This window comes from Salmo salar, chromosome ssa20 (genome assembly GCF_905237065.1).
Source record: "Salmo salar chromosome ssa20, Ssal_v3.1, whole genome shotgun sequence".
In the NCBI taxonomy this organism is placed as follows: Eukaryota; Metazoa; Chordata; class Actinopteri; order Salmoniformes; family Salmonidae; genus Salmo; species Salmo salar.
In genome coordinates this window covers 28775442-28797062 of record NC_059461.1, presented here as the reverse complement: position 1 = coordinate 28797062, position 21621 = coordinate 28775442, and the positions used below count along the sequence as shown (strand labels likewise).

The following is a 21621-nucleotide window of genomic DNA, read 5'->3' as shown; positions in this document are numbered from 1 at the left end:
TCCTTATATGAACTGCAACTCAGTCAAAACTTTGAAGTTGTTGCATGCTGTGTTTATATTTTTGTTAGGTATATATATTAGCCCAAGGCCATGAGAACCAGAGCACCTTTCTGATATGTACATGCAAATATTTAGCTGCATGAAGTGCAAGTATTGTTGAGCTGAATATCAGGAGTGAGTCAAAGAACTACACTTCCCAGAGTGCACCAGCAGCAGCAAACCGGCTGTTTGTCACCTGATCAATCATTTTCACTTATTTGGAGCACCTGTGAAGGCATGGAGGGCGTCAGTCATTCAGAAGAACAAACTTCAGAGGGAAAACTCCAAGTTCACTCACAGGTTCAGTCCAAAGACGCCAATGGTAAAAGGCTTAAATGATTAATTCATCTTAGTTATTTAGAATGTTATTTAAATGTTGAAACTAATTTAAGTTCCTTAAAATGTTTAATTAAGATGGTAACTTTTTGTTCTGTCTTTAAAGGTTTACAACCTAATTGACTGGCTAATTTACTGGCTAATTTACTGGACAGACCAATCAACTGAAGGTAAACTAAAAACCTGTGTCCTTTGGATGGTGAACAAGAGGAGGACTTGACAGTTGTAAACCACGCGGAGCGGCCTGGCCCTGAGGATAAACGGCTTCAGATCCAGAAATAAGCTGTTGACGCAGAGGAAGTCAAGATGGCGGAAGATGTCCTGGGGAAGTCGGTCCAGCAGCTCAAAAAGGAGCGTACCACTGCAAAAAGCAGCTTCACCAGACAAGCCAACTTCATTTCAAGAGGAGCAAGCAGCATGCTTCAAGTGGAGTTAAAGGAGGAATTCGCTAAGCTTTCAGATTGTTTCAGAAAGATGCTCGATGCCAACGATGACTACAGGATTGGACTGGAGGCTGACATGACTGAGGATGAAGAACCAGGTCTGAGCAGCAAGAGGCTGACATTGATAGATCTGTAAATGAAGGTGAAACAAAGTTGGCGGAAATAAGAGACATTGTTCAAACAAACCTGTGGTCGAGGTATGGAAGGAGTGAACTTCTTGTGGCAATCCTGGAAGCAGAAAAAGCCAATGATAAAGCGGCTTATGTACCAGTGGAAAGTGCCAATTTAGAGGGCTATGAAGTGCACCTCGCTCTCTTGGACAAGAGGATAAAAGAGGCCATCTCAGCAATGTCATCATGGGAGCGATGGATCCCTGTAGAATTAAAAGACGAATTAGATGGAAGAGTCAAGGACGTAAGAGCATTCTACTACAGGCTTGAGTCAAGGAGACCTGAATTTGCCACTGCACGGACGACCAATGAGCGAGGCACAGGAGTGAAACTACTACACCAACCGGCAACATCCACACCAATAGTGAGAATCAAGCCAATCTCTCTACCTATCTTCAATGGAAGCAGGAGAGAATATCACAGATGGAGGAAAGACTGGGAAAACCTGCAACAGCAGGGAGAGCCATCCGGATCAACTTAAGAAGATTCAACTCCTGGAGAGTGTGGATGACAAAATCTCAAAAGACCTCAGACTTTCAACCTACACCACTGCGGATGACATGTTCAGAGTCCTGGAGAACAGGTATGGCAACAAGTCAACTATCATAGTGGAAATCCTGGAAGAGCTGGAGAAGATGCCACATGTGAAAGGGAACCAACCAAGAAAGGTCATTGATCTCATACAGTCAGTGGAAGGCTCTAGCAGATCTCACAGAGTTAGGAAACTCTGGAGCCATAAATAACCCACTGGTAATTAGATCCATTGAAAGCAAGTTGCCTGACTTCATTAAAAGAGACTGGGTTATGTTCATGGTTGAACCCAGAAACGATGTCACATCAGACAACCACTTTGTCATGCTCTTGAAGTTCCTGAAAAGTCAAGAAGGAATACTGGAGAGACTCGAACAGCTCAGAACTGAGGAGAAGGTGGAAAAATCAGATCGTTTGGACAAGAAGTATGACAGAAAGATTGCCTCAACAAAAACCACAAGGAAAGAAGAGCTTGATGAGGTATGTGGTGATAGTGGGCACAAAAACAAGATCTTCTTCTGTAGAAAGTTCAAAAGACTTAAGCTACCGGAAAACTGTATTAAGAAAGCTGGGGGCATGCAGAAAATGTCTCGGATGCCATGAAGATGGATACTGCAGAGACACTTTCCTATGCAGAAACAAAGACTGTAAAAGGGAAGGTGGTGCCCCAGACCACCATTTTTTCCTCTGCCCAAAAGGAGAAGTCAAAAGAGGGGAAGAGAGAAAGAGTGGAAGAGACGGCAAAGGTGAAAGCAAGCTAACGGAGGAACAAGAGAAGATCTTGTCTGAACTTTCCCAGGAAATGGCAGATCGATGCAGAAAGGCTTTCACCAACACCAACAAAACCGCAGTGACACTCGATGCTTCAGGCCAGTCTGAGCTACTGCAGAGAAATGGGCTCACTGAACTTCCTGTCATCATGATGTTGATGCAAGTCACGGCGAACGCAGGGCAGAAGATTGGGACTTTAATTGACCTTGCTTCAGACACAAACTACATTACCCATAAGGCTGCTGAAAGACTGAGGTTAAGACATGAGAAGATAACTTTAGTTGTTCATGGGGTTGGTGGTATGACCATGAAAGTGAACACACTAAGGTATCTCCTCAAAGTCAGAGTCAAGACACCTAAAGGGACAGAGAGAGCTCATGAAATGGTCTGCTACGGCTTGGATGAAATTGCCAGAGTGCATCAAGTAATTGAACCTGAGAAGTTGAAAAAAATTCTTCCCAGAAGTCAAACTTACAGAATTGGAAAGGCCAGAAGAGGTCGAACTTCTCATTAGCCACCGAGAGGGAAGACTCGCTCCCCAGAGGGTAAAAATCGTGGGAGGGTCCATTGGGGAAAACAGTGGGTGGAGCACATCCCGACTTATTTGAAGAAGTGAGTCAAAGAACTACACTTCCCAGAGTGCACCAGCAGCAGCAAACCGGCTGTTTGTCACCTGATCAATCATTTTCACTTATTTGGAGCACCTGTGAAGGCATGGAGGGCGTCAGTCATTCAGAAGAACAAACTTCAGAGGGAAAACTCCAAGTTCACTCACAGGTTCAGTCCAAAGACGCCAATGGTAAAAGGCTTAAATGATTAATTCATCTTAGTTATTTAGAATGTTATTTAAATGTTGAAACTAATTTAAGTTCCTTAAAATGTTTAATTAAGATGGTAACTTTTTGTTCTGTCTTTAAAGGTTTACAACCTAATTTACTGGCTAATTTACTGGACAGACCAATCAACTGAAGGTAAACTAAAAATAAAAAAGATTGAGTTGGAAAATTGAGTTGTCCCTGTGTCCTTTGGATGGTGAACAAGAGGAGGACTTGTCAAGTTTATCCAGGTCATTTTGGGAGGTTAAGAGGTCATCCACATAACTGTCCTCTTCAATGACTCTGCGCTCATCCTCCAAGTGAAGAAAGTTGGGCAGGCGTGCTGTTTCTCTCATAGACAACTGAGCAATGCAACCAGCAGGTTTGTCCCCAATGTTGACTCTGGTTATTGCATATTCACTTATCTCTTCAACTGGGCTGTCCCTCCAGAGGAACCTGTGAAGATGCATCTCACGCTCCTCCAGCCATACAGAGTTGTACATCTTTTTGATGTCTCCTAGAGATGCATACGTCCCCTCTCTGAACCTCAGCAAGACAGCTCTTATAGGGTTGAGAACGTCTGGTCCCTTCAGAAGAAGATCATTCATACTCACGCCTTTGTATTTCTGGCTACTATTCCATACAATACGAACCGGTGTTGTTACCGAATGAGGGTTTGGTGCCACCAGGTGGCTTACGTACCACACTGGTCCATTCCACTCGTCCATGATTTTGTTGGTGAGTTTTATGGCTGCGCCTCGCTCGACCATTTCATGGATTTGGGTAGCATATGCGACTTTCCAGTCTGGCTCTCTGCTTAGTTGTTTTTCCATCCTTAAGAAACAAGCCTGGACTGCACTTTTGTTATTCGGGAGAGAGGCTGGATCTACCGTCCAAGGATACTTTGCATCCCAATGTGGAGCCGGTGTGTGAGCATCCCCCTTCTCGTAGGTGAGGCCTCCTTTAATGATCTCCAGTTCCCTCTCCTATGCCAGGGTCATTTCTTTTCCTCCCGGTGGACAGTTTCCACATCGGCATCCTCCACAATAGCCACGTCTGTATTAGGTTTTGAGCCAGCAATGCATGTTAAAGGGAGTTTTTCCCCTCGTCATTTCTTTGTAAATAGAGATTCGGGAAAAGAACATGATAAGTGGAAAGGAAAGGGGGAAAGAGGTGGGAGTTTTTACTCATGTCTCTCCGGTTCTTTAGCATTCTACATACGTTCTGGTTTTGATCAGAGGGGAAAATGGGAGGCTGCACTGTTTCCCAGTCAATCTGATGATAACAGTCTGCAGTGCAGAGGACAGCAGAGGGCAAAACATCCTCCTTTTCATTTACTATTTTGAAATATTCAGCAGGTACTGAAATCAACGTCGGAGGTGTCAGAGCATGCATACACACATTGAAAAAGAGAATTGCTCAGCAATCTGCAATCTGCTTTAGCAGACAGGTAAAAAGAGAAATAACAACAATCACAATGTTGTTATTGTAACTGAATATAAACAAGCTTGGAGCCTCTTCCCTGAGCAATAGATATACTGCCAAAGATTGCACACTGGTGGCTATGATCTTGGGAGGCGAAGAAGGGGTGGAGAGGGAGGAGGAGCACCCTCCCCTGTGGCCTCTGAACATCCCTTCACACTCAACGCCCCGTCCCAACGCAGCTCACGACATATCCATTTCCCCTCAGAGGGTTACATGAATAAACAGACAACAGCGTGCATTGTGGTGATGGGTGGTTGAGACTCACAGCGGCGCGCTGACCCCTGGCTCAGCTCCAGTCTGTAGATTGACAGGCGGTTGGCCCCTCCACACAGGTTGCCCTTCTCGCCCTTACACTCCATGTTGCATTCACTCTCGGATGCATTGGGGGCCTGGATCTTGTGGCCACAGTAGCACTCCGCCCCAAACTCTAGGCCTGAATACAGGTAGCCCCTAGTGAAAAGGAAATAGAGGGGGTAATGTTAATATCATCATTAATAAAAGAGGCTTGCACAAAAATGTTCAGCATTGGTTGCAATTAATGCAGCGAGACTCTCAGGGCTTCTAGTGGGGGGTGGGGGTGCTGGTTACTGCCCACAGGGCTGGTTCCAGGCATAAGCGACAAAAGTTTATATATATATATACAGAGAGACAGATTTATTTTGGAACTTACTATTGAGAGTAACTATATAAGAATACACCAGTTGCAATTTCTAAATTTGGTTGTGCATCAGCTGTTTTCTCTTGTTATGTCAGTCAATGACAGTCACGCAATTAGCCAAGTCAGATATCGACTGGGCATGCAAGTCACGTGATTTTGTTAGTCATTTTCACTCCGATATCATCTTAACATGGCATAAATTATTACAAAATGTGTAGAATTGCAGGAAACTAGCTTTAAAACTGCATAAAATATCTCTCCATCCCATTGCAAAATGAATAGAATTGCATGAAATTTGTTATAAAATAGAAGTTCTCTCTCCGCCCCATGGCAAAATGTGTAGAATTTGCAGGAAATGTATGTTTCTCTCTACTGTCAAAAGAGGGGACACTAAAATATTTTGCAGTGAGGTGTGGGGGCCCCCCAACCAAATTTTGCTTCAAGCCTCCAAAAGTCTATACCTGGCCCTGACTGCCTGACAACCTGCCAACATCTTGTCTCTACAATGTCTGACCAGATGGAAGTGGTTTTGTATTTTAGCACTCGATTATTCATGCAACTGCAAGACGCCCACGACCCTCTCTCTCAGCAGCTCTCTCCACAGAGTCAGTCCACTAATAGGGTTGAATGACTCATAGACAGTCAGTTGGGAAACCAGCAGTAACCTCACTCACCCTCTCCAAGATGAAGAGAGCTCTCTGGGTGGACAAGGTCAGTATCAGAGAGAGAGTGCATGCATTAATACTGCACCAAGACACCAGAGCTTTTTTTAGGGTGACGCTGATTATGAGTCCATGCACAGTACAGTATACTGGAAGGCTCTATCCATCAAACACACAAGGCCTGTACACTCCCTGGGGAACAGTAACCTGACAGTGGCACATGAGGGATGCACACTTGACTTCTGAGAGGCCTTTATAGTGCCAATAGATTGCCAGCATAACACATCCTTTACCTTGAAGAAATCACACAGACTGCCAATCAAGGAAAGCCCTAGCTAGCTAGTCACAATGGTGCACTTCTCTGCTTCATTGATGTCTGTACAGTGCCTTCAGAAACTACTCATACCCCTTGACTTATTCCACATGTTGATGTGTTACAACCTGAATTCAAAATGGATGAAATATATTGGATGAAATATACACACAATACCCCATAATGACAAAGAGAAAGCATGTTTTTAGAAATGTTAGCTAATTTATTGAAAATTAAATACAGAACATGACACAGTCAACACCATGCTTGAAAATATGAAGAGTGGTACTCAGTGATGTGTTGTGTTGTGTTGGATTTGCTCCAAACATAATGCTTTGTATTCAGGACATAAAGTTAATTTCTTTGCCACATTTTTTGCAGTTTTACTTTAGTGCCTTATTGCAAACAGGATGCATATTTTCAAATATTTTTATTCTGTACAGGCTTCCTTCTTTTCACTGTATAATTTAGGTTAGTATTGTTGAGTAACTACAATGTTGTTGATCCATCCTCAGTTTTCTCCTATCACAGCCATTAAACTCTGTAATTGTTTTAAAGTCACCATTGGCCTCATGATGAAATCCCCGAGCGGCTTCCTTCCTCTGAGTTAGGAAGGACGCCTGTATCTTTGTAGTGACTGGGTGTATTGAGACACCATAAAAAGTGTAATTAATAACTTCACCATGATCAAACGGAAATTCAATGTCTTTTTTTACCCATCTACCAATAGGTGCCCTTCTTCGCGAGGCATTGTAAAACGTCCCTGATCTTTTTGGTTGAATATGTGGTTGAAATTCACTGCTCGACTGAGGGACCTTACAGATAATTGTATGTGTGGGGTACAGAGATGAGGTAGATATTAAAAAATAATGCTAAATACTATTATTGCACAAAGAGTGAGTCAATCCAGCTTATTATCAGTTGGTAGAGCATGGCGCAGGCAACGCAAGGGTTGTGGGTTTGATTCCCAAGGGGGACCAGTACGAAAATGTATGCACTGACTACTGTAAGTCGCTCTGGATAAGAACGTCAACTAAATGACTAAAATGTAAAAAAAATTGTTAAGCAAATTCTTACTGCTGAACTTATTTTGGCTTGCCATAGCAAAGGGGTTAAATAGTTATTGACTAAAGACATTTCAGCATTCCATTTTTAATTAAACATTTCTAAAAAGATAATTCCACTTTGACATCATGAGGTATTGTGTGTAGGCCAGTGACACAAAATCTTAATTTAATCCATAAATAATTCAGGCTGTAACACAACAAAATGTGGAAAAAGTCAAGGGGTGTGGATACTTCCTGAAGGGGTGTGGATACCTCCTGAGGGGGTGTGGATACTTCCTGAAGGCATTGTACACTGCTCAAAAAAATAAAGGGAACACTTAAACAACACAATGTAACTCCAAGTCAATCACACTTCTGTGAAATCAAACTGTCCACTTAGGAAGCAACACTGATTGACAATAAATGTCACATGCTGTTGTGCAAATGGAATAGACAACAGGTGGAAATTATAGGCAATTAGCAAGACACCCCCAATAAAGGAGTGGTTCTGCAGGTGGGGACCACAGACCACTTCTCAGTTCCTATGCTTCCTGGCTGATGTTTTGGTCACTTTTCAATGCTGCCGGTGCTTTCACTCTAGTGGTAGCATGAGACGGAGTCTACAACCCACACAAGTGGCTCAGGTAGTGCAGCTCATCCAGGATGGCACATCAATGCGAGCTGTGGCAAGAAGGTTTGCTGTGTCTGTCAGCGTAGTGTTCAGAGCATGGAGGCGCTACCAGGAGACAGGCCAGTACATCAGGAGACGTGGAGGAGGCCGTAGGAGGGCAACAACCCAGCAGCAGGACCGCTACCTCCGTCTTTGTGCAAGGAGGAGCAGGAGAAGCACTGCCAGAGCCCCGCAAAATGACCTCCAGCAGGCCACAAATGTGCATGTGTCTGCTCAAACGGTCAGAAACAGACTCCATGAGGGTGGTATGAGGGCCCGACATCCACAGGTGGGGGTTGTGCTTACAGCCCAACACCGTGCAGGACGTTTGGCATTTGCCAGAGAACATCAAGATTGGCAAATTCGCCACTGGTGCCCTGTGCTCTTCACAGATGAAAGCAGGTTCACACTGAGCACGTGACAGACGTGACAGAGTCTGGAGACGCCGTGGAGAACGTTCTGCTGCCTGCAACATCCTCCAGCATGACCGGTTTGGCGGTGGGTCAGTCATGGTGTGGGGTGGCATTTCTTTGGGGGGCCGCACAGCCCTCCATGTGCTCGCCAGAGGTAGCCTGACTGCCATTAGGTACCGAGATGAGATCCTCAGACCCCTTGTGAGACCATATGCTGGTGCGGTTGGCCCTGGGTTCCTCCTAATGCAAGACAATGCTAGACCTCATGTGGCTGGAGTGTGTCAGCAGTTCCTGCAAGAGGAAGGCATTGATGCTATGGACTGGCCCGCCCGTTCCCCAGACCTGAATCCAATTGAGCACATCTGGGACATCATGTCTCGCTCCATCCACCAACGCCACGTTGCACCACAGACTGTCCAGGAGTTGGCGGATGCTTTAGTCCAGGTCTGGGAGGAGATCCCTCAGGAGACCATCCGCCACCTCATCAGGAGCATGCCCAGGTATTGTAGGGAGGTCATACAGGCACGTGGAGGCCACACACACTACTGAGCCTCATTTTGACTTGTTTTAATGACATTACATCAAAGTTGGATCAGCCTGTAGTGTGGTTTTCCACTTTAATTTTGAGTGTGACTCCAAATCCAGACCTCCATGGGTTGATAAATTGGATTTCCATTGATTATTTTTGTGTGATTTTGTTGTCAGCACATTCAACTATGTAAAGAAAAAAGTATTTAATAAGATTATTTCTTTCATTCAGATCTAGGATGTGTTGTGTTTATGTGTTCCCTTTATTTTTTGGAGCAGTATATATCAGCAGCCTGCTCTGGGACGGGTGTGGACAGAGAGAGAGAGAGAGGAGCAGAGGAGAAAGATGAAAATGTGCTCTCTACTGCACTTCTCACTCTCTCTCTCTCTCTCGTATATATATCTTCTCCTCTCTTTATATACTGTTTATATATATACAGTATATCGCCTCCTCTCTTTCTCTCCTCTCCTGTGAGTCAGTGGTGAGTGTTGGGCTGAGCCATTGGCCTGAGCCATCCATAGGGTGCGAGAGGGAGAGGAGGGGGCAAGGGGAAACTGGAAAAACAGATGATGTGAAGAAAATATGGTATGAGGAGGAAAGAGGCAGGCAAAGAGAGAGACAGAAAGAGAGAGAGAGAGAGAGAAAGAGATACAGTGAGCGAGAGAGAGTGAAAGAGAGAGAGAAAGAGAGCAAGGGAAAGAGACAGAGAGAGAAAGAGAGCGAGGGAAAGAGAGCAAGAGAGAAAAAAGAAAGAGAGAAATAATGTGGAAAAGGTATGGACAGTACAGATATCGAGAGCTATGGAGCTAATGTGAAGGAGAGAGAGAGGGAGATGGTGTGAGACTATGTATGACAGCTGGCACAAGGCCCATGTTCATCTACACTCTGGTATACAACCTTTATTCCTCACTCCCATCCTGTGTTTGTGACTTTTTATATTCCCAGGCCTACCTTTCAGCACAGTTGTCCTGGCAACGGAACACCGTCATTTTCTTGTAGTCAAAAAAGGACACTCCCCTGAGTGCTCTTTTCGCCGTGTTGTCTATATAGCAGCCGATGTAATTCGCTTTAAGAGAGAAGAACAAAACATTTCTCATAACAAATAAAAAATGCACAATTTAAGCAGAGCAATATTATGGGAGATAAGGGGGAGAGGCAATAATACAGTTTTGGGTAGAACATAAAGAAAATTGTAATTTAACAAGTTATTCCATAACTTATGTGAGTAAAACATGCACATTTACAATAGTACATTTTCAATGGTAATTGCTTATCAATAGTCATGGTAAATTGTAGATTTAACAGAAAAAAAATGTATAAAAAAATTCTGTTGAGACATTCTGTATATTAGTAAAAGAACTTTAAAGTCAAATCCAACATCATCATCCATCTGCTCCGTTCAATGCAGACATATTGAGGGCAACGTTGCTGCTCAAGGAATCAACAGCAGACGGGCATATTTATTTATTTATTTATTTATATAGACACACAACCCCTTCTAGTGGCCTATTACTGCAACGACACTCAAAGCACTTCCTGACTTATTCAAAGTGAGTAGATAGGGAGGAGGTAAGGAGGGGGGAGGGAGGAAATTCTGGTAAGTCCTTCTGCAATGGGACTGGCTGATCCTCACCCTTCCTTCCTGCTCAATACAATTTCATTGGCCACATACACAAATTTAGCATGTTATTGCGGGTGTAGGGAAATGCTTGCATTCCGAGATCCAACAGTGCAGTAGTATCTAACAATTCACAACAATACACACAAATCGAAAAGTAAAAGAATGGAATTAAAAAATATATATATATTAGATCGAGCAATGTCGGAGTGGCAATGACTGAAATACAGTAGAATAGAATACAGAATATACATATGAGATGAGTAAAGCAGTATGTCAACATTATTAAAGTGACTAGTGATTCCAAGTCTATGTATATAGAGCAGCAGCCTCTAAGTTGCAAGGTTAAATAACCGGGTGGTAGCCGGCTAGTGATGGCTATTTAACAATCTGATGGGCTTGAGATGGAAGCTGTTTTTCAGTCTCTCGGTCCCAGGTTTGATGCACCTGTATTGACTTCGTGTTCTGGATGATAGCTGGGTGAACAGGCCATGGCTCGGGTGGTTGATGTCCTTGATCTTTTTGGCCTTCCTGTGACATCGGATGCTGTAGGTGTCCTGGAGGGCAGGTAGTTTTCCCCCGGTGATGCGTTGGGCAGAACACACCACCCTCTGGAGAGCTCTGCCTTGGTACAGTTGCCATACCAGGCAGTAATACAGCCCAACAGGATGCTCTCAATTGTGCATCTGTAAAAGTTTGTGAGGGTTTTAGGGGCTAAGACACATTTCTTCAGACTCCAGAGGTTGAAGAAATGTAGAGGAGCTGTTGCGTCTTCTTCACCACTCTGTCTGTGGGGGGGGGACGGGACTCTTTCAGATCGTCAGTGATGTGTACGCCGAGGAACTTGAAGCTTTCCACCTTCTCCTTCACCTTTTCCAGTCAATATGGATAGGGGTGTGCTCACTCTGCTGTTTCCTGAAGTCCACGTTCAGCTCCTTTGTTTTGTTGACGTTGAGTGAGAGGGTATTTTCCTGGCACTACACTTCTAGGCCCCTCACCTCCTCCCTGTAGGCTGTCTCGTTGTTGTTGGTAATCAAGCCTACCACTGTAGTGTCGTCTGCAAACTTGATGATTGAATTGGAGGCATGCATGGCCACGCAGTCATGGGTGAACAGGGAATACAGGAGGGTGCTGAGCACATGCCCTTGTGGGGCCCCTGTGTTGAGGATCAGTGAAGTGGAGGTGTTGTTTCCTACCTTCACCACCTGGGTGCGGCCCCTCAGGAAGTCCAGGACCCAGTTTCACAGGGCGGGGTTCAGACCCGGGCGGTAAGCAAAGTGAAGTGGGTGTAGGGTAAGGTAGAAGTGATAGAAGAAGGTGTTTAGCTTGTCCGGACACATCGGTGTCCTCGGCGTGGTTGGTTTTCCCTTTGTTGTCCGCGTTTGTCTGTAGACCCTGCCACATATGTCTCATATCTGAGCCGTTGAATTGCGACTCCACTTTGTCTCTGTACTGATGTTTTGCCTGTTTGATTGCCTTACGCAGTGAATAACTACACTGTTTGTATTCGGCCATATTCCCAGTCACAATGGTTAAAAAACATTTAAAACATTTTTATTTAACCTTTATTTAAATGCGGTGGTTCGCGCATTCAGTTTTGCGCAAATGCTGCCATCTATCGACGGATTCTGGTTTGGATAGGTTTTAATAGTTACAGTGTGTACAACATCTCCTTTACACTTCCTGATGAACTCAGTCACCATATCCGTGTATTTGTTGATGTTATTCTCAGAGGCTACCCGGAACATATTCCAGTCTGCATGATCAAAACAATCTTGAAGCATGGATTCCGATTGGTCAGACCAGTGTTGAATAGACCTTCGTACCGATACTTCTGTTTTAGTTTCTGCCTATAGGAAGGGAGGAGAAAAATGGAGTCATGAACAGATTTGCCAAAGGGAGGGCGGGGGAAGGCCTTGTAGGCATTTCGAAAAGTTGAGTAGCAGTGGTCCAATGTTTTTCCAAAGCAAGTACTACAGTCAATGTGTTGGTAGAACTTCAGTAGCGTTTTCTTCAAATATGCTTTGTTAAAATCCACAGCTACAATAAATACAGCCTCAGGATATGTGGTTTCCAGTTTGCATAAAGTCCAGTGTAGTTCTTTGAGGGCCGGCGTGGTATCGGCTTGAGGGGGAATATTCACGTCTGTGACTATTATAGGTTGGGTGAACAAAAGGACTTGAGTTTCTGTATGTGATCACAATCACACCATGAGTAGTTAAGCATGAAACATACACCCCGCCTTTTATCTCCCCGGAGTGTTCTTTATTCCTGTCTGCGCGATGTACTGAGAACCCAGCTGGCTGTATCGACGGGGACAGTATATCCCGAGAGAACCATGTTTCTGTGAAACAGAGTATGACACAATCCCTGATGTCTTTCTGGAAGGAGATCCTCGCCCTGAGCTCATCTACTTTATTATCCATAGACTGAACATTAGCGAGTGATATACTTGGAAGCGGTAGATGGTGTTCACGTATCCTGAGTCAGACTAGAAGTCCACTCCGAATACCTCTTCTCTGCCAGCGATGTTTTGGAGCAGCCTCTGGAATAAGTTCAATTGTTCTGGGGGGGTACGAACAAAGGATTCTCCAACTCGGGAAAGTCGTATTACTGGTGAGTTACCGCCGCTCTGATATCCAAAATTCTTTCCGGCTGTATGTAATAACACAAAAAAATCTGGGTTAATAATGTAAGAAATAACACACAAAAAAACTAAATACTGCAAAGTTGCTTAGGAGCTAGAAGCAGAGCTGCCATATCTGTCGGAGCCATTTTCTGTGAGGTAGCATGTTGGGGGGGGGGGGGGTTGCACAATGCACATCCTAACCCACCACATTACCGTAATTGTAATGATATAAAAGGCGGTTGAGCGGCAGCATGTGGTGCTCTGTAGGTCCTGGGCAGTAATCTTCCTCCCAGACATGGTAACGGAGCGGACTGAGCATGATCACTAATCTGCTTTAGGACAAAGGGAAGCGGTGATTTAGCTCAACTGAACTGCGCTTCAATGGGGCTGACCTTCCGCCTTCCTTTTTTGTGCTTAGTTTATGAAATGAAATAATCAGCTCAGAAGCCAGTTGTTCAGGGAAGCAGAGATACACTCCCCTATGTATTTATTTGGACAGCGAAGTTAAACATTTTAATTTGTCTCTATACTCCAGCATTTTGCATATGAGAAAATGTTTCATATAATGCAACAGTACAAAAGGTCACCTTTAATTTGAAAGCATTTTCATACAGTTCATATCTGCTTTACCGTTTAGAAATTAAAGCACTTTATGTATCTAGTCCCTCCATTTGAATGTGTCATAAGTATTTGGACAAATTCACTAACAGTGTATTAAAGTAGTCAAAAGTTTAGTATTTGGTCCCATATTCCTAGCACGCAATGACTACATCAAGCTTGTGACTCTACAAACTTGGAATTTGTTTTGGTTGTGTTTCGGATTATGTTGTGCCCAATAGAAATGAGTGATAAATATTATGTCATTTTGGAGTCCCCTTTATAGTAAATCAAAATAGAATATGTTTCGGAAAACGTTTACATTACTGTGGATGCTGCCATAATTACGGATAATCATGAATGAATCGTGAATAATGAGTTAGAAAGTTACAAAGGCATAAATATCATACCTCCAAAAACTTGCACAAAAGGAACACTTGCTGTTCATTGACAGCGTTCAACAACATTGTTTTTACACTGCTGCTACTCGCTGTTTATTATCTATGGATAGTCACTTTACCCTTACCTACACTAATATTCAAAAGTTTGGGGTCACTTAGAAATTTCCTTGTCTTTGAAAGAAAAGCAAATCTTTTGTCCATTAAAATAACTTCAAATTGATCAGAAATACAGTGTAGATATTGTTAATGTTGTAAATGACTACTGTAGCTGGAAACATCTACATAGGCATTATGGAACATCTACATAGGCATTCAGAGGCCCATTATCAGCAACCATCACTCCTGTGTTCCAATGGCACGTTGTGTTAGCTAATCGAAGTTGATCATTTTAAAAGGCTAATTGATCATTAGAAAACCCTTTCGCAATTATGTTAGCACAGATGAAAACTGTTGTTCTGATGTAAGAAGCAATAAAACTGGCCTTCTTTAGACTATTTTTATTTATTTTATTTTTATTTCACCTTTATTTAACCAGGTAGGTCAGTTGAGAACAAGTTCTCATTTACAACTGCGACCTGGCCAAGATAAAGCAAAGCAGTGCGACCAAAACAACAACACAGAGTTACACATAAACAAACGTACAGTCAATAACACAAAAGAAAAGAAAAATAGAAAAATCTATGTACAGTGTGTGCAAATGTAGAAGAGTAGGGAGGTAGGCAATAAATACGCCTTAGAGGTGAAAATAATTGCAATTTAGCATTAATACTGGAGTGATAGAAGTGCAGATGATAATGTGCAAGTAGAGATACCGGGGTGCAAAAGAGCAAGAGGGTAAGTAATAATATGGGGATGAAGTAGTCGGGTATGCTATTTACAGATTGCCTGTGTACAGATACAGTGATCGGTAAGCTGCTCAGACAGCAGATGATTAAAGTTAGAGAGGGAGATATAAGACTTCAGCTTCAGAGATTTTTGCAAGTCGTTCCAGTCATTGGTAGCAGAGAACTGGAAGGAAAGGTGGCCAAAGCATAGGTTGGCTTTGGGGATCACCAGTGCAATATACCTGCTGGAGCGCATGCTACGGGTAGGAGTTGCTATGGTGACCAGTGAGCTGAGATAAGGCGGGGCTTTACCTAGACTTATAGATGACCAGGAGCCAGTGGGTTTGGCGACGGATATGTAGTGAGGGCCAGCCAACGAGAGTTTACAGGTCGCAGTGGTGGGTAGTACAGTGGTGGAAAAAAGTATTTGATCCTCTGCTGATTTTCTACGTTTGCCCACTTACAAAGAAATGATCAGTCTATAATTTTTATGGTAGGTTTATTTGAACAGTGAGAGACAGAATAACAACAAAAAATCCAGAAAAATGCATGTCAAAAATGTTATACATTGATTTGCATTTTAATGAGGGAAATAAGTATTTGACCCCTCTGCAAAACATGACTTAGTACTTGGTAGCAAAACCCTTGTTGGCAATCACAGAGGTCAGACATTTCTTGTAGTTGGCCAACAGGTTTGCACACATCTCAGGAGGGATTTTGTCCCACTCCTCCTTGCAGATCTTCTCCAAGTCATTAAGGTTTCGAGGCTGACGTTTGGCAACTCGAACCTTCAGCTCCCTCCACAGATTTTCTATGGGATTAAGGTCTGGAGACTGGCTAGGCCACTCCAGGACCTTAATGTGCTTCTTCTTGAGCCACTCCTTTGTTGCCTTGGCCGTGTGTTTTGGGTCATTGTCATGCTGGAATACCCATCCACGACCCATTTTCAATGCCCTGGCTGAGGGAAGGATGTTCTCACCCAAGATTTGATGGTACATGGCCCCGTCCATCGTCCCTTTGATGCGGTGAAGTTGTCCTGTCCCCTTAGCAGAAAAACACCCCCAAAGCATAATGTTTCCACCTCCATGTTTGACGGTGGAGATGGTGTTCTTGGGGTCATAGGCAGCATTCCTCCTCCTCCAAACACGGCGAGTTGAGTTGATGCCAAAGAGCTCCATTTTGGTCTCATCTGACCACAACACTTTCACCAGTTGTCCTCTGAATCATTCAGATGTTCTTTGGCAAACTTCAGACGGGCATGTATATGTATTCTTGAGCAGGGGGGCCTTGCGGGTGCTGCAGGATTTCAGTCTTTGACGGCGTAGTGTGTTACCAATTGTTTTCTTGGTGACTATGGTCCCAGCTGCCTTGAGATCATTGACAAAATCCTCCCGTGTAGTTCTGGGCTGATTCCTCACCATTCTCATGATCATTGCAACCCCACGAGGTGAGATCTTGCATGGAGCCACAGGCCGAGGGATATTGACAGTTCTTTTGTGTTTCTTCCATTTGCGAATAATCGCACCAAATGTTGTCACCTTCTCACCAAGCTGCTTGGCGATGGTCTTGTAGCCCATTCCAGCCTTGTGTAGGTCTACAATCTTGTCCCTGACATCCTTGGAGAGCTCTTTGGTCTGATAACAGGCCCTCCGATTTGACACACTGAACTCTATCTGAGAAGTAGTTGGTGAACCAGGCGAGGCAGTCATTTGAGAAGCCAAGGCTATTGAGTCTGCCGATAAGAATGCAGTGTTGAAAGCCTTGGCCAGGTCAATGAAGACGGCTGCACAGTACTGTCTTTTATCAATGGCGGTTATGATATCGTTTAGGACCTTGAGCGTGGCTGAGGTGCACCCATGACCAGCTCGGAAAACAGATTGCATAGTGGAGAAGGTACTGTGGGATTCGAAATGGTTGGTGATCTGTTTATAAACTTGGCTTTAGAAGATTTTAGAAAGGCAGGGCAGGATGGATATAGGTCTATAACAGTTTGGGTCTAGATTGTCTCCCCCTTTGAAGAGGGGGATGACCGCGGCAGCTTTCCAATCTTTAGAGATCTCAGATGATACGAAAGAGAAGTTGAATAGGCTAGTAATAGGGGTTGCAACAATTTCGGTGGAAAATTTTAGAAAGAGAGGGTCCAGATTGTCTAGCCCAGCTGATTTGTAGGGATCCAGATTTTGCCGTCCTTTCAGAACATCAGGGGGAGGGGGGGGGGGGGGCAAGTTGTTGCAGGGGGTGCTGAGATGTTGGCCGGGGTAGCGGTAGCCAGATGGAAAGCATGGCCAGCCGTGGAAAAATGCTTATTGAAATGATCGATTATCGTAGATTTATCGGTAGTGACTGTGTTTCCTATGCTCTTATTCTCCATGGACTTTACAGTGTCCCAAAACTTTTTGGAATTAGTGCTACAGGAAGAAAACTTCTGTTTGAAAAAGCTAGCCTTAGCTTTCCTAACTGACTGAGTATATTGGTTCCTGACTTCCCTGAAAAGTTGCATATCGTGGGGGCTATTCGATGCTAATGCAGAATGCCACAGAATGTTTTTGTGCTGGTCAAGGGCAGTCAAGTCTGGGGTGAACCAAGGGCTATATCTGTTCTTAGTTCTACATTTTTTTGAATGGGCATGCTTATTTAAGATGGAGAGGAAAGCCCTTTTGAAGAGCATCCAGGCATCCTCTACTGACGGGATGAGGTCAATATCCTTCCAGGATACCCGGGCCAGGTCGAGTGGAAAGGCCTGCTCGCTGAAGTGTTTTAGGGAGCGTTTGACAGTGATGAGGGGTGGTCGTTTGACCGCGGACCCAGTACGCATGCAGGCAATGAGGCAGTGATCGCTGAGATCCTGGTTGAAACAGATGTGTATTTAGAGGGCAGGTTGGTCAGGATGATATCTAAGAGGGTACCCATGGTTACGTATTTAGGGTTGTACCTGGTAGGTTCCTTGATGATTTGTGTGAGATTGAGTGCATCCAGCTTAGATTGTAGCACGGCCGGGGTGTTAAGCATATCCCAGTTTAGGTCACCTAACATTACGAGCTCTGAAGATAGATGGGGGGCGATCAATTCACATATGGTGTCCAGGGCACAACCGGGGGCCGAGGGGGGTCTATAACAAGCGGCAACGGTGAGAGACTTGTTTCTGGAAAGGTGGATTTTTAAAAGTACAAGCAAGAATTGTTTGGGCGCAGACCTGGATAGTATGACCAAACTCTACAGGCTATCTCTGCAGTAGATTGCAACTCCGCCCCCTTTGGCAGTTCTACCTTGTCGGAAAAAGTTATAGTTAGGGATGGAAATTTCCTAAGCCAGGATTCAGAGTGGAGTGTGCTAAATCAGTGAATAAAACAAACTTAGGGAGGAGGCTTCTAATGTTAACATGCATGAAACCAATGCTTTTACGGTTACAGAAGTCAACAAATGAGAGCGCCTGGGGAATGGGAGTGATGCTGGGGGCTGCAGGGCCTGGGTTAATCTCTACATCACCAGAGGAGCAAAGGAGGAGTAGGATAAGAGTACGGTTAAAGGCTAAAAGAACTGGTCGTCTAGTGTGTTCGGGACAGAGAGTAAAAGGAGCAGGTTTATGGGCGCGGAAGAATAGATTCAAGGCATAATGTACAAACAAGGGGATGTGAGTACAGTGGAGGTAAGCCTAGGCATTGAGTGTGATGAGAGAGGTTTTGTCTCTAGAGGCACCATTTAAGCCAGGTGCGGTCACCACATATGTGGGGGTGGAACATAAGGGCTAGCTAAGGCATACTGAGCTGGGCTGGAGGCTCTACAGTGAAAGAAGACAAAAATTACTAGGCAAGGCATATTGACATTAGGGAGAGGAATGTGTAGCCGAGTGATCATAGGGTCCAGTGAGTAGCTAGGCGAGCTGGAGGCACGGCAATTCAGAGAGCTAGCAGGCCGGGGATAGCAGCAGGCTAGCAGATGGGCCTCAGGGGGACGTCGCAATGGGAGAGCCTGTTGAAACCCCCTCGGACGGTTATGTCGGCAGACCAGTCGTAATGGATCGGCGGGGCTCCATGTCGGCAGCAAAGGGTCCAGGCCAATTTGCAGAAGAGGTATTGAAGCCCAGTAATTATCTGATGGATTTCTTCAGTCTAGCCGGGAGAAGGGCCTAGCTCCAGGCTAGCTCCAGGCTAACTGGTGCTTGCTTCAGGGCAGAAACCCCCTCGGACGGTTACGTCGGTAGACCAGACGTGATGGATCGGCAGAGCTCCATGTCGGCAGCAAAGGGTCAGGACAATTGGCAAAAGAGGTAATTGAAGCCCAGGGATTGCTTGATGGATCTCTTCAGCTAGCCGGGAGATGGGCCTAGTTCGAGGCTAGCTCCAGGCTAACTGGTGCTTGCGTCGGGACAGAGACATTAGACAGGAGTAGCCACTCGGATAGCAGCTAGCTAGCTGCAATGATCCAGTTGAAAAGGTTCAGAGCTTGCGGTAGGAATCCGGAGATGTGGTAGAGAAAAGCAGTCCGATATGATCTGGGTAGATATCGCGTTGTGCAGGCTGCCAGGAGTTGCCCGGGGTGAGGCTGGCAGTCCAAGTTAACGGTGATGACCGCTAGCAGTGGCTAACTAACTACTAGCTAGTAGCTAGTTAGCTGGCTAGCTACTGAAGGGGGTTCCGGTTCAAAAGTGTAAAAATAGCAGACCCATACCACATTGGATGAGGCCGGTTGCAGGAGAGTATGTTCAGTCCGTTGATGAGAAAATGAGATAAATTATAAAAATATATACGAAGAAAAACGATATTTACAAGGAACGGGACAAGACAATCAAAACAGACAACCCACTGCTACGCCATCTTGGACTAGTGGAGTATCTGGAGCATCAGCATTTGTGGGTTCGATTACAAGCTCAAAATGGCCAGAAACAAAGTACTCTCTTCTGAAACTCGTCAGTCTATTCTTGTTCTGAGAAATGAAGGCTATTCCATGCGAAAAATTGCCAAGAAACTGAAAATCTCGTACAACGCTGTGTACTAATCCCTTCACAGAACAGCGCAAACTGTCTCTACCCAGAATAGAAAGAGGAATGCTGATATTCCAGATATTCAACTAGTCTAAAGAAGGCCAGTAAATGTATGGAATTTCTTTCCTTCTTAATGCGTTTGAGCCAATCAGTTGTGTTGTGACAAGGTAGGCTGGTATACTGAATGTAGGGGTGGTATACCTATTTGGTAAAAGACCAAGTCCATATTATGGCAAGAACATCCAACCTTGATTGAGAGTCCCATAGGGCGGCGCACAATTGTCCCAGCGTCATCCAGGTTTGACTGGGGTAGGCCGTCATTGTAAATAAGAATGTGTTCTTAACTAAATTGTCTAGTTAAATAAAGGTTAAATAAAAAATAAAAAATAAAAACCCAGCTCAAATAAGCAAAGAGAAATGACAGTCCATCGTTACTTTAAGACATGAAGGTCAATCAATTTGGAACATTTCTAAAACCTTGAAAGTTTCTTCAAGTGCAGTCGCAAAAACCATCAAGCGCTATGATGAAACTTGCTCTCATGAGGACCGCCACAGGAAAGGAAAACCCAAAGTTACCTCTGCTGCAGAGGATATGTTCATTAGAGTAAACTGCACCTCCGAAATTGCAGCCCAAATAAATGCTTCACAGAGTTCAAGTAAAGGACACATCTCAACATCAACTGTTCAGAGGAGACTACGTGAATCAGGCCTTCATGGTCGATTTGCTGCAAAGAAACCACTACTAACGGACACCAATAAGAAGACAAGACTTGCTTGGGCCAAGAAACACAAGCAATGGACATTAGACCAGTGGAAATGTGTCCTTTGGTCTGAAATCTGTCCTTTGGATGATCTGCTTCTCTGAGTTTGACGCCACAGTATCAGCTTACTGTCTCCACTCTCGTATCATGTTATTATCTGATCATATAATCTTGTTATATGTACAGTAATGCTCTGGCCTCATGAGGGATGTCAACACATAGCATTAATCTGTACTGGATAACAACAATACACTTGCTGGATTATTCCTTAAAACAGGGTAGATGAGGAGGTTGGATACAGGGGACGACAGTATTTGCTTCATGTTTTTTTTCAGACAGTGTGTGTGTTTTCTCTGTGTGTGTGCAGGTGTGCGCGTGCATGCGTGTGTCTATAGTGGGGAGCAGGTTGGGTGTGGCTGCTCTTGAAGAGAACATGACAAGGGCCTGGTACTGTGGGACAGAAGAGTCATGGATGAAAGGGAGCGGCACTGCTTTGAAAGCACTAATCACGACGGCAGGTAGCCTAGCTCTTAGAGGGTTGTGCCAGTAACAGAAAGGCCGCTAGTTCTAATCCAATGTGAACAATCTGTCAATGTGCCATTGAGCAAGGCATTTAACCCTAATTGCTCCAGGGTCGCCATTGATAATGGCTGAGCTTGTTTGTGACCCCACTCTCCGAGTGTGTCTCAGGGGAAGTTGCAATATGAAAAAAAGCACATTTCCAATTCACACATGCATGTAATACACACTTGTACATGAGTGAAATAGGACAAATATAAGCACCCACCAAATTATTATTATTATTATTATTATTATTATTATTATACATACTACGTAGAGATCTTTTAATCTGTAGCTCTATTACATGTATTACATAAAGCATGTTTGTGCTTCTCCCCATTCGAATCTCACAAAAACAATCACTGTGC

The 21621-nt window shown here is 44.2% G+C and overlaps 1 protein-coding gene across 9 annotated transcripts in view; it reads right to left on the bottom strand.

The window, feature by feature from the left end:
• The window catches only part of wscd2 (WSC domain containing 2), a 75745-nt gene that overhangs the window by 16374 nt on the left and 37750 nt on the right, over positions 1-21621 (bottom strand). For all 9 annotated transcript variants that reach the window (XM_014161198.2, XM_045703164.1, XM_045703161.1 and 6 more), the window contains 2 exons: positions 9833-9947; positions 4856-5040 (listed from right to left, as the gene is read on the bottom strand). In XM_014161198.2, coding sequence (XP_014016673.1) covers positions 4856-5040; positions 9833-9947 — 300 coding nt within the window. The remainder of the gene's footprint in view (positions 1-4855; positions 5041-9832; positions 9948-21621) is intronic.